General features: G+C 40.4%; 1 protein-coding gene across 2 annotated transcripts in view; it reads left to right on the plus strand.

Annotated features, from left to right (window-relative positions):
* The window catches only part of LOC126183545 (elongation of very long chain fatty acids protein AAEL008004-like), a 144,775-nt gene that overhangs the window by 25,768 nt on the left and 105,528 nt on the right, over positions 1-13,479 (plus strand). Inside the window, exons 2-3 of one of the 2 annotated variants that reach the window (XM_049925616.1) lie at positions 1,066-1,151; positions 1,457-1,555. In XM_049925616.1, coding sequence (XP_049781573.1) covers positions 1,495-1,555 — 61 coding nt within the window. In that variant the 5' untranslated portion in view covers positions 1,066-1,151; positions 1,457-1,494. Of the gene's footprint in view, positions 1-1,065; positions 1,152-1,456; positions 1,556-13,479 lie in introns of those variants that run through there. The other variant, XM_049925618.1, reaches the window with a different exon arrangement.

Genomic DNA, 13,479 nt, shown 5'->3' on the forward strand with positions numbered 1-13,479 from the left:
GAACTATTTAAACCAAACTAACCTAAGGACATCACATACATCCATGTCCGAGGCAGGATTCGAACCTGCGACCGTAGCGGTCACGCGGTTCCAGACTGAAGCGCCTAGAACCGCTCGGTCACAGCGGCCGGCTGTTCGCAGTTCACATACTACTCCTGAGCAATAGACGACATTACGATCAGCTGTAATCTATTACTGTATACCACAGCCAAACCCATTTTAGTTTAAGTGAATCTCATTTTTACTCACAGATAATCGATGGACGAATGTTGTACGTGCTTTCGTGACATGAGAAACTAAAAATACGCTTTGAATAATTCTGAGTTCTCCTAATCCTGATTAGAAACAGGTGTCGGCCTTTCGAATACTCTTCAAGGGACTCCCATTGGGCTTTCAAATGATAACTATTACATGTAAAGCTATGCAGTGGATTTATTTACTTATTTATTTACTGACGCAATTGCGCAAAATTTCAACAGAAAATCTCATTTCAGCTGACATCAGTCATCTTAAAAACAAAATAAAACACCAGCAGATTACACATCAAACGCAATAAGGGAATCACACTGCCCGTGTTATAAGTGATATTGATCCATATTTTTAATTTTTAATTATTCGTTATCTTGAACCCTTCTCCTAACTTTTTTAAATTCCCATCAGATTCGATATCTCAGGCATTACGGGTAGTTCGATCTTCGCCAAACTTTACAATGCCACTACCTAGTACCTCCCAAGAACGCAAAAGTAAATACCAGCCTACTCAATAGATTAGTGAGGTGATTCATTACATCAATGTCGAACGGACATGAGTGTCTACGTGCATACAGCACAAACGAAGAAATTCATGAGCTGTCAGTAGCTGCTGCTTCCCCCACTACGCCTACCCCCTCCACCGCCACTCGTCACTACTGCTCCTATCTAGGTTAGTCGCGGTTGCCATCCCTTGCATCACCTCAAACTCCCTGTATCCTTCAAGCCTGCTATATCTTGACACTTAACAACACTAACTTCTCGTGGATTTAAATGCAGTGCCGTTTATAGTTTTCCACTCTCTTCTATTTCTAGGACAAAGAGCGTTCAGCTATCCTAGTCCGAGTGCAGTGCTTTCGAATTCTGTGTGCATTTTGACAACGCCACCGCTCGGACTCAAGGTAAGTGTTAGTTTCTTCATATCATTCTTACTGTGTTTTCTTAAGTAAGATCAAAGAGAAAGGCAATGAGAAAGTGAACGAACATATAGATCAGAACAGCATTTGTGTCGCCGTAAATTCCTTTATTTGACAGACGTAAGCTTTTATTTTATTTAGAGCATAGCCCGCTGTCAAGTATTTCCACACATATTACGAAGTTGATTAGGTTTTTCTCTTCTCGAATGTTTTCTGACAATATTAGGAGGTTGTTGGTCAACAGCACTAGATATATGTGTGTTAAGACAACTAAACTACTCTTGTTCCAGGTAGTACCTTTACTGGACCCAACGCATCACAGTTCACAATGGAGACAGCGATAGAGAGGATCTACAGTGGATACAACTTCATTAACAGTGAAATTTCTGGTGAGTAGCGTTCTGTCGAAAAAAGTTATCACGTCCACGTGTTCCTGAAGTACAGAATGAGAAACGAATTGCGGGCTATTAGGGGCGCAGTGTCCTTCACCGGTCGTTGATATCCGTGTGTTCTGGGCGCTTTGTCACGTACAGTGGATATGTTCGGAATTCATTATACTTACTCTCTGAGTATGTTAGTATAGATTCGGTATAATACCACTCATTATATGTAGGATATTACTTATTCTGTTTTAGTTTAGTGGCTTTATTTTATCTAAATAAATCCTTGTCTTGGAGGAAAACAGGCAGATTTCCACTGGTGCACAAAATTTATAATGAAATGTTTGTAACTATTTTACTGCAGGTCCTATTTATTTTTTTCTCTCTGTAAACGTTATTGTTGTAAATCACTTTGTACAAATTTTCCATTACAGTTAATTCTGCTTTTCTTTCTGACTTGTGCATAGCAAAATTAGGTGAGATTCAGTTATAACATCACGGAAGAATGGGGACTTCTTTTCGACTTTCTTTTTTCAAATTACGTTTTCTTATTGTCAGTTAATGAGATTGGTGAACTTTATCAATATGAACGCCGTGTAAAAACGTACGATTCACTAGGATCGTATGCATGCTTTCAGTGGCTAGTAGACACGTTTGTTATCAGTTTTTTATCATATAATCTAGATACGCAATTAATGAAATTATGTTTTAAGCTGATTAGTACGTCATACTGCCATCATATTATCTCACGTAAAATTCGAAAGACCAGCCTTGTCCCACTGATAAACATTTTCCCTAAATTACTATGTCATTTTATTCTGTATCACCAGTTGTATTTTTCCTCCAGAATATTTTGTGTTATGACTCTTAGCGTTCAAAAATTGTTAGAATTTCACAGAAACATTGAAAATCATTGTAACTGTTTTACTACAAAAGAACTTTCTTAACTAGTTACCGATAATTATGTAATTCGCAGCATATTTACCTAGGAGTTGATATTTTGTACGATGTTGTGAGCTCGTCTTGCGAAGTTTTTTCGGTGTCGTTTCCTCTCAACGTGCATACCACTTTTACGAAAGCCATAAGTCATGCAGATGCTAAACTTCTGTGAAGCCTAAAACTTGTTCATTATGCAGGGATGAGATTTACTTGACTGCTGTTATATGCACTCATGGTTCTTGAACATTTTATTAAACACGTAATAATCTTGAAAAACTTCCATAGAATGAATTATGACAACAAATGTAATATAGTTGTAGCAGCAAATAGCTTGGTTTAAGTTTTCCTGGCTGGTAATAAATAAATGTCATGTGATCAGGGCCTCCCGTCGGGTATACCGTTCGCAAGGTACAAGTCTTTCGATTTGACGCGACTTCGGCGACTTGAGCTTCAATGGAGATGAAATGATGATGATTACGAGAACACAACACCCGTCCCTGAGCGGAGGAAATCTCCAACCCAACCGAGAATCGAACCCGGTCCCTTAGGATTGATACTCTGTCGCACAGACCACTTTTTTTTAATTTCATTTTGTTCGTTGCATCTGCTCAGGGCGGACGTCGCAAGACACCCGTTTTAGTTCATCGTTGATCCATTAACTCAGTTCTTTTATTATAGAAGGCAGCTAACCCTCACCACTCAGCTACCAGGGGCGGACCTCCTGGATGGTGCTGACCTTTCATTCAAAACAACGCACATAACATTAGTCTAGTCTGGATCTGAAGGATCAGTTTGACAGACGGAACCTATTAGACAAACTGATTCTGATGATCACTGGCATCATTATGAATGTTCACTGAGTAGCGAGGAGGTTGCTGGTACAGGTATGTTATTACCTTTTTAAACGAGTTCTCCTGTAATGGAAATGGCGCCACCGAAATCACAGATAAGATAAAGTGTATTAACATGGGTACGTTTTTTTAATGCTTGTCGGAGCATTAGGTGAATCAGAAATGAAATTTATGCCCATTCTTTCTGAAAAAATGGCTACCTGAAAAGACATGTAAACTCATACATTGCCACCATGTTCCCATTTTATAACGATGAAGTCTCAGAATTGAGTTAAGTTACGTAGCGTATTACCTCTTGACTCCCCTCTTGTATATCTGTTATATTCTAATTTAGTGGAGCTGTGGGTAAGGTACTAAGCTAGATACTTTCTCTGTCTCAATGATATGACTGAAGAGCAGGCAGATCCCGCAGCTGTGAAATATTGGAAACAATGGAACTATCAAACAGCTGCAACTTTATAAATCAGTTAACTTAAGAATAACGTGAATTTTGAAATTACTAATGTTGTCTTCAGATGTTACCTTTTGGATCAAAAAGCATCCAGATCAGTTATATCATCATCTAACATGCAAGCGACATAATCGTATTGGTGATCCAACAATTAATATATGTAGATCGGATTTGTGGTTCAGAAATCGATTAAGTTCGAAAATAATTTGTTAATGAGGTGCAGCTCAGCACTTTACTTCTTCAAAAATACTAAGATAGACTCTATAGAAATGGTGTTCACATATTCTCCATAGCCAGATCTTCATCACAGGCTTTTCATCATCTATGTAGATTTGCTGAGGTTCTTGTGAATTTCCGCAATCGTCAGCCGCGAAATGCAATGCTATTAAAATCATTATAAGCTACTTACTTGGGGAGAAACTTTGATACAGGTCAATATCTTTGTCCTCATTAACACATAACGAAAGGTTTCTCATACGTTTCTTCTATTTCTTTAATATGCACCTCTTTTGGGCTCTGACTTATTATTGGTATCATGTTTCCATTTCACTGATGTGCAGGATGTGAAGTCTTTGTGCGATTTAGCCTTGTAATGTCCTTTCCCCACAGTTTACAGATCTTAATCAATGTAGAGCATATTTTTCTTTCTGTTCTTTTGAACTGATGACTACTGTACTCAAAAAGAAATACAAAAAAAACACGTGTACGATAATGCAGAAGATGTAACCACGAATTTCTTTGCACAAAATCCGTAAAACTGCCAGTCACAGAATGTCTGTTACATATTGTCGGATTATCATATGCAAAATAGTAAAAAACTCACGACCCCTAAGTAGTGGAGGTACACTTGCCTATTGGCTCCGTAGATGTGAAAGACACTGGAAAAAGTGTGAAAAGCTAAATACATATGCATATTACTGAGGAAAAGAACATTTTAATTGTTGCAGAGACCGAAATTCGATAGTGTGGAAACAGAGAGAAGGAAAAATAGCTGGAGGACACGGTCTGTAGCCGGCCGCGGTGGTCTAGCGGTTCTGGCGCTGCAGTCCGGAACCGCGGGTCTGCTACGGTCGCAGGTTCGAATCCTGCCTCGGGCATGGGTGTGTGTGATGTCCTTAGGTTAGTTAGGTTTAAGTAGTTCGAAGTTCTAGGAGACTTATGACCTAAGATGTTGAGTCCCATAGTGCTCAGAGCCATTTGACACGGTCTGCGGGACAGCAACGAAAGGGGAAAACGGATGGTAGAATTTTGCACAGAGCAGGATTTAACCGTTTAAAATGCTTTGTTTAGCAATTGCAATAAATATAGTATACGTGGAAGGCGGTTTCCTACATCCGGCTAGGTGATTACCAGGCTGGTACCCACTTCTCGCCTCATTCACATGATTCGCAGACGCTTCGAAAATACTTTCACATGAGATGACACTTGAAGCAGTCAGATAGGATATATAAATTCTGTCCGAAGGGTTGGTGAGAGGGGAGGGGGGAAGGGTTGTCGATAGGAAGGGCACCTGCGTCTACATACATACTCCGTAAGCCACCGTACGGTGCGTGGCGGAGAGTACCCTGTACCAATACTAGTCATTTCGTTTCCTTTTCCACTCGCAAACAGAGCGAGGGAAGATCGACTATCTATATACCTCCGTACGAGTCCTAATTTCTCGTATCTTATCCTCGTGGTCTTTACGCGAAGTGTGTGCTGGCGTCAGTGGAATCATTCTGCAATCAGCTTCAAATACATGTTCTCTAAATTTGCTCAATAGTGTTGCCCTGACCACATTGCCAAATCCAGGTTAACGTACCAACTCCGTGTAGGCAAGGAAAACGACTGTATATGTGCAAGAAACCGAGGGACATCGGAAGGTTGTAAATATACTGTATTATGGTAAGACATAAGTTTGGAAATCGGGTTTTCAATTGAAATACATTTCAACGAGCAGATATGGACTTCGTCATTAGTCGTTGATTATTGAATGTAACCTAAAACTAAATAAATTTCAAAAAGGTGTTCAAGAACTACGAAAAATATTGGATACGTAGAAGGCGGTTTCCTACGTCCTTCGTGGTAAATAACAGGCTGATACTCGCGTCTCCCCTCATTTACACGATGTGAAGGGATGTGGGTAAGTTGAAACGACCAGAGATTCTTGAGAGTCAACGTTTAACTGAAACGGGGGAAAGGGATACAATTGAAGGGGATTGGGTACTTTGAGAGGATATAGTTAAGGTATCACAGCGGAAAACTGGTCAAAAAGCAAGGCCCAGCAGAAAGCCATGGAGATATTAAATTTGAGTGATGGAAGCAGAAAATGCATGAAAGACAGCAAATGAAGCATTCAAAATGGAACATAGACGCAAAAAAATGAAATTTCAATATACACAAGTGGAAATGCAGGAAAGGTGAGAGGAGAAATGCAAATCTATAGCAGCATACGTGACTATAGGGTAGGTAGATGCTACTTAGAGCAAAATTAAAGAAGAAGTTTGAGAACACAGAAGTAGCTGTATGGACATCAAGAGCTCAAATGGCAAGCCAGTACTGAGCAAAGAGGAGAAGGCTGAATGGAATATATTGAAAGCCTATAAATATATTGAAGGTAATATTAAGGAAAGAGAAGAAAATTTAGATGAAGATGGATAAGTTGAAGGATGATACGATTCTGTGAGAAGAATATCACAGATCACAGCATGACCTAACTCCAAACAAGGCGCTTGGAGTAGACGATATTTGCTCAGCATTGTTATGCTCCTTGGGAGCATCATCCACGATGAAACTATTCCACCTGGTTTACAAGACGTCTGAGTCAGGCGAAATACCCTCAGACTTCAAGAAAAATGAAATGATCGCAGCTTCAGATAAGGCAGGTGCTGGCAGATATAATTATCAATTTAACGAGTCATAGCTGAAAATAAAAAAAATGAAGAAAACGCGAACTTCGTACAGAAGGATGAACCGACTGGTAGAATCCGACCTGGACAGAACTCAATTTGAGTTCTGGAGAAATGCAGAAACAAGCGAAGCGATACTGACCCTGTGACCTATCTTGGACGACAGATTAGAGAAAGGAAAAATCATATATATAATATTTGTAAATTCAGACAGTGCTGACTGGTATAGACTCTTTGAACTGTTGAAGATATCGGGGATAAAATACAGGGAACGAAAGGTTATCTATAACTGACACAGAAACAAAAGAGTAATTCTATAAGTTAAAGACATAGAACAGAGGTAGTAAGTGAGTAGAGGTTACAGCCTATATCCTATTTTATTCTGTCTAGCAGTCGAGCAACAGAAAAGGAACATCAGGAGAAATTTGGAAGTAGCGTTCCAAGAGAAATAACAAAAACTGTAAAGTTTGCCAATGATATTGTAATACTACCAGGGATGGGAAAGGTCTTGGAAGTTCACTTGAATGGAATGGATACTCTCTTGAAAAGATCACCAACAAAACTATAACAAGTGTAATGGAGCGAAGCGATTTAAGAAAGGCGATGTTGATTGAATTACATTAATAAATGAAAAAATGAAAGTAGTGGATGAGTTTTGTTATTTGATTAACAAAATATCTGACGATGACGGAACTAAAGGGGATATAAAATATATGCTCAACATCGAGAAAATCTATCCTGCAAAAGAGAAATATTGAATTGAAATTGAGTTATTGGACAGTCTTTTGCGAAATAAGTTGTCTGGAGTGTATCCTCTTGAGGAAGTGAAACGTGAACAATAAATTGTTCACACAAGATTTGAACAGCTTTTGAAATGTTGTTCTACAAAAGAAAGATGAAAGTTAGGTGGGCACAGTGAGTATCTAATGAACAGTTACTTGATCTAATTTGGGGGAAAAGAGCTGTGTAGAAAACTTGACTAACTTAATACAGAGGTTAATGGGATACACTCTCATTGTAAGAATGTCGTTGGGTCGGAACACGTAGCCGTCGTCTGCTACGTAACCCCATATTCAACTATTTGCGCTGGGCCCTGTGCTCCGAAAAGATTGTTTTAGTCTGTCTTCAGACCTGACACAGATGGCCTTCTAACCTGTTTTAAAGAGAGGGAAAGCCTCTGTCGTCTACATCCTGTGATGAGATGTGGACGTCTAGCACCTTATCGATGCTCATTCCCAGGCACTGGTCCATAATACTCTGCCGTTTGTTGAAACAGCTTATGTCAGTGGATTTCTTCATATTCGGTCCGTACTGTCCCTAGAATTTTATAAAGGAGCTAACGATGTTCAGAACGGATAAATGAAATACTGTCGGTGGTGGCGCGTTTTTAGCTGTTATAATTAGTCTATCTTGTAGCAAAACTGAAGTTGATAGTTCCTATGAGCTAGTATGGGTAGAGGTTATACTTTTCAACCTGAATAAATAAATAATTGGTTCCTTTTACCGATATCCCAACTCAGTTGATACAGTTGCTGAACAGTTAAAAGAAAACCTGGGTGTCATTTGAAATAGGTAACCCACTCTTACAGTTGTACTTGGATGTGACTTCAAACCACCCTCGATATGTTGACGAAAATACATGTTTAAAACCGGCAGTAGGCATAAAACATGGTCCGAAATCGTACTAAATGCTTTCCCCGAAAATTATTTTGAACAGTTGGTTCGGTATATGTGTAAATGGTAGCGAAAACATACTCGATCTCTTAGCAACAAATAATCCCAATCAATTGGGAAGAGTTATGACGCATATAGGGATTAGTGACCACAAGGTCGTTGTAGCGAGACTGAACACCGTAACATGCAGGCCCACCAAAAAAGAAAGAAAAATTATGTGTTAAAAAAAAGATAGAAATTTGCTTGACACCTTCTTGAGAGACACCCTTCATACCTTCCGAACTAACTATGAAAGAGTAGACTAGATGTGGCTTAAATTCAAAGAAACAGTATCAACAGCAATGGAGGTATTTATACCGGATAAATTAATAGGAGACAGAACTGAGTCTCCTTGGTACACAAAACAGGCCAAAATACTGCTGCAAAAGCAACGAAAAAAGCATGCCAAATTTAAAACAATGTAATATCCCCAAGACTGGTGAAGTTTTACATAAGCTGGAAATTTTGCGTGCACTTTAGTGAAAGATGTTTTGAATAGTTTCTGTCTGGAAATCTGGCAGCAAATTCAGAATCGTCGTATGTGAAGTACACCAGCGACAAGATAAAGTAAATGCCTTCACTGCGTGATAGCGATGGTAATATTACCGATGACAGTGCCACTAAAGCGGAGTTACTAAATACGGTTTTCCGAAAATTCTTCACTAAAGACGAGGAAGAAAATATTCCAGAACTCGAATGAAGAGCTGCTCCCGACATGAGCAAGTTATAAGTAGACATCCTCGTTGCAAGACGGCACCTTAATAAGGGCAAATCCTTCCTTCCAGATCGTGTACTTTACCAGATTTCTTTCAGAGTATGATGATCTAATAGGTTTTTAATTGACAATCATACACAACCGCTCGCTCCACGAAAGATCCATACTTAAAAACTGGAAGGTTGCACATTTCACACCCGTTCTCACAGAAAGGAAGTAGGAGCAATCCGCTGAATTACAGACCTACATCGCCGACGCCGTTTTGCAATAGGATTTTGGAATACATACGTAATGAATTACCTCGAGAAAAACGTTCTGCTGACACACAGCCAGCACGGAATCAGAAAATACCGTTGTTGCGGAACACAACAAGTTCTCCACATGAAAAAGTGAGTGCTATCGACAGGGTATCTCAAATTGAATCCATATTTCTAGATTTCCAAATGGGTTTTGATATCATTCCTCACAAACGATTTATAATCAAATTGCATGCCTATGGAGTATCGCCTCACTTGCTCTACTGGATTCGTCATTTTCTGTAGGAAAGGACACAGTTCGTAGTAACAGACGGAAAGTCACCGAGTAAAACAGAAGTTATATCTGGGTTTCCCGAAGGAAGTGTCATAGGCGCTCTGCTGATTCTGATCTGTATAAATGATTTAGGAGACAACCTGAGAAGCCATCTCAGATAGTTTGCAGATGATACGGTCACTTATCGTCTAGTAAAGTCCACAGAATATCAAAACCAATTACAAAATGATTTAATTAAATTTTTTGTATAGTGCGAAAAGTGGCAATTAACACTAAATAATGGAAAATGCGAGATCATCCACATGAGTACTAAAAAGAATCCGTTAAACTTTGGGCCGTCTGGAGTGGCCGAGTGGTTCCAGGCGCTACAGTCTGGAACCGCGGGACCGCTACGGTCGCAGGTTCGAATCCTGCCTCGGGCATGGATGTGTGTGATGTCCTTAGGTTAGTTAGGTTTAAGTAGATCTAAGTTCTACGGGACTGATGACCTCAGAAGTTAAGTCCCATAGTGCTCAGAGCCATTTGAACCATTTGTTAAATTTTGGTTAAACGACAAATCACAGAAATCTAAAGGCTCTCAATTCAACTAAATACCCAGAAATTAAAATTACCATCTTAAACTGGAACGATCAAACATATAATACTGTAGTGAAGGTGAATCAAAGACTCCTTTTTATTGGTAGAATACTTAGGAGGTAGAACAGATCTGCTAAAGTGACGGCCTACATTACGCTTGACGGTCCTCCGCTAGAGTATTGCTGTGCAGTACGGGATCCTAACCTGATAGTATTGATGCGGGACATCAAAAATATTCAGTGAAGGGTAGTTCATTTTGTACTATCACAGAATAGGGGAGAGAGTGTCAAGGATATGATACACGAGTTTGGGTGGTAACCAAAATAAAGGCGTTTTTCGTTGCGAAATTGCAGTCATCAACGTTGTCCTCCGAATTCGAAAATATTTGTTAACACCCCTCTACATAGGGATAAATGATCGATGTAATGAAGTAAAAGAAATCAGAGCTCGCAAGGGTAGATTTAAGCGCTCGCTTTCTCGCACGCTGTTAGTGTGTGGAACGGCAGAGAAACAGTGCGAAAGTCGTTCGATGAACATTCCTTACCGCGTCACATCCGAGCAACACCACCAGACGGCATTAAAACTAGCGGTGGGACGTGATTATTATGTTTTGGGTGATCAGTGTTTGTAGGTATGAAAAGACGTGTACAACATAGAATAGCATCGTGTGCTGCATCAAAACCGTTCACACTGAGATGGCATGTACAAGTTTATATGTGTCCAGGAGATTCATCCCTTGTAAACTGTAACCGAACGATATGGTGCAGCTGAGCTCGGAATCGGGAGGAGTTGGTTTCAAAGTTGTGCTCAGCCATTCTGATGTAGATATTCCGTGGTTTCCTTACATCGACTAAGGCAAATGCACGGATGATTTCTCAGAGAAAAGTGCGGCCGGTTTCCATCCCCACACTTGTCCGACCAAGGCTTGAACTCTATTTAGCGATCCTCATCGTCAACCGGATGTTAAACGTTAATTTTTCAGTTGTTGGAGGCTAAATACTAATGTGGCATTTATACGATATACTGCGGGTGGTAGTGTTAGAGTTTAATATCACGTAGTCATTGAAGTCGTTGGAAACCGAACACCTGCTCCTTTGAACAAGGAGTCGGGGTGAAACTGAGCTGTCTTATTGAAGGAAACATCCCGGAATTCGACTAAAGTATTTTGAGGAAAGCACAAACAAGATGAATAAGTCACCGATCGGTAGCTGATATCTGGTATTCACTACTATGAATCCAGTGACTTAAGCTTTGAGCCATCTCATTTGAACCTTCGGGTTTGGTTAAAGTCGTGTAAAATATTCACTTCACAGTTGATTTCAATAGACTGCCTAGGTTTATCGTTTTGCAAAGGAAAGAAAGATTAAGGTTTAACGTGAATTCAACCAAAATGCGGTTACAGACGGAGTTCCATCTCAGAAACGACAAGGTGTAGGAAGGAAAGCCAGAAGTGTCTTTCTCAGGGGAACTATTCCGATGATTAACTTAAGGACTTAAGAAACCATGGAAGCCAATGTGTGGATAACCCGAGGGAGTCTAAACCTTAGCCGGCCGGAGTGACCGAGCGTTTCTAGGCGCTTCAGTCTGGAATCGCGCGACCGCTACGGTCGCAGGTTCGAATCCTGCCTCGGGCATGGATGTGTCTGATGTCCTTAGGTTAGTTAGGTTTAAGTAGTTCTAAGTTCTAGGGGACTGATGACCTGAGAAGTTAAGTCCCATAGTGCTCAGAGCCATTTGAACAATTTTTTAAGTCTAAACCTTGATCCTCCCGATTGAAATTTCAGTACCTAAATGACTGTGTCATCTCTGTTCTTAATCTTTGTTTTTGGGCATTCGTCCCTCCATTCATTTCTCTTGTGACTGTCTCCAGCTACAACTAGGGTACTGAGCGATATGTCACAATCCCTAGCACACTGCACGCGGCTGCACGCGCATTCGGGGGAACAGAGGTTCAAATCCCTGTCAGGCCATCTAGGTTTAGGCTACCCTTGGTTTCTGTAAATCGCTTAAGGCAAACGCCGGGATAGTATCTTTGAGAAGGACACGAACGACTATTTGCATTGACCTTGGGATTTGTCGCTTGTGACCTAGTCCGGCATTGTTACATTATCAATTGCGGCAAGATTTAAACGAAATTTTACCTGTCGCAGTATCGTGGAGGCTTTGCGTGGATTTTTTATAGTTCCTCTCCATAAGGAGTTCCTTCGTCGAGCTCATCATAGCACGCTGAGAAAACTGTCGATGGAAGTGTGAGATTACTTATTTTCCACCGTATGTTCTCCCATTTCCTGTTGCGGTGTTTCTTCTCGACTGTATTTTTCGAAACTCGGTTTGTAAGTTCGCTACATATGGTTGTATAGTTTATATGCCGCAGATTGCTGTTTATGTAACTTAATCCCGTGCATAATCTACGAACTTCTTCTAGTTCAGCATGGGCATTGCCATTTGGGTCTAGTATGTTGCAGAGCGGTTGAGTGATCCCGGGGTGATTGCTTCGAAGTATTATACCGAACGAGGTGGTGCAGTGGTTAGCATACTAGTCTCGAATCCGGGAGGACGACGGTTCAGATCCACTTCCGGCCAGCCAGATATAGATTTTCCATGTTTTCCCGAAATCGGCCTGGCAGGATGGACTCTGAAAGAACACGGCCGGTTTCCTTTCTGTTCCTTACAGTAATCCGAGCTCGTGCCCCGTCTATAATCACCTCGATTTCGACGGGGCATTAAACCCGTATCTTGTTTGCTTCGAAGTACTGCGGTAGTATGTGTTAAATATAATTGTGATGCACTGCATGTGAGTCTCCTTTACACCTAGGTGACGGTTCGTATGGCTTGAATGTAACCATCAGTAAGGAAACTTTAAAGATACCGTGTTCCCATGCATGCCAGCAATTGAAGGCTCATATTTTCCGATCTATCACTCATGATATCAGTAGGATGGCCTCGATGAGGTATAATTTACTGGGGGCGAATCCGTTTACAAAGTGCACGTTTTTATTCTGTCAGGGTTCGTATCTTGTGTTCTTGAAGGGATGTGCTTAATGCAATTAGTTTAGTCTTCCAGTTTTTCTTAATAATTTCTGTCAGATTGAGTTTCAGAATAATTCACAGTTGTTTCTGATCGTGTATTTTTCTAGACAAGACCAAATTACGCGCTCTGGGACCAATATGACCCATTGTTTTGTTTTTTGTTTACTTTTAGATTTTTTGGAGCTTCATATGTCTTGATACAACGCCAGTTATTTGTTTTGCTGTCTCCAGTTCCTCGT

The sequence above is a fragment of the Schistocerca cancellata genome, chromosome 4, assembly GCF_023864275.1.
Source record: "Schistocerca cancellata isolate TAMUIC-IGC-003103 chromosome 4, iqSchCanc2.1, whole genome shotgun sequence".
Classification (NCBI taxonomy): Eukaryota; Metazoa; Arthropoda; class Insecta; order Orthoptera; family Acrididae; genus Schistocerca; species Schistocerca cancellata.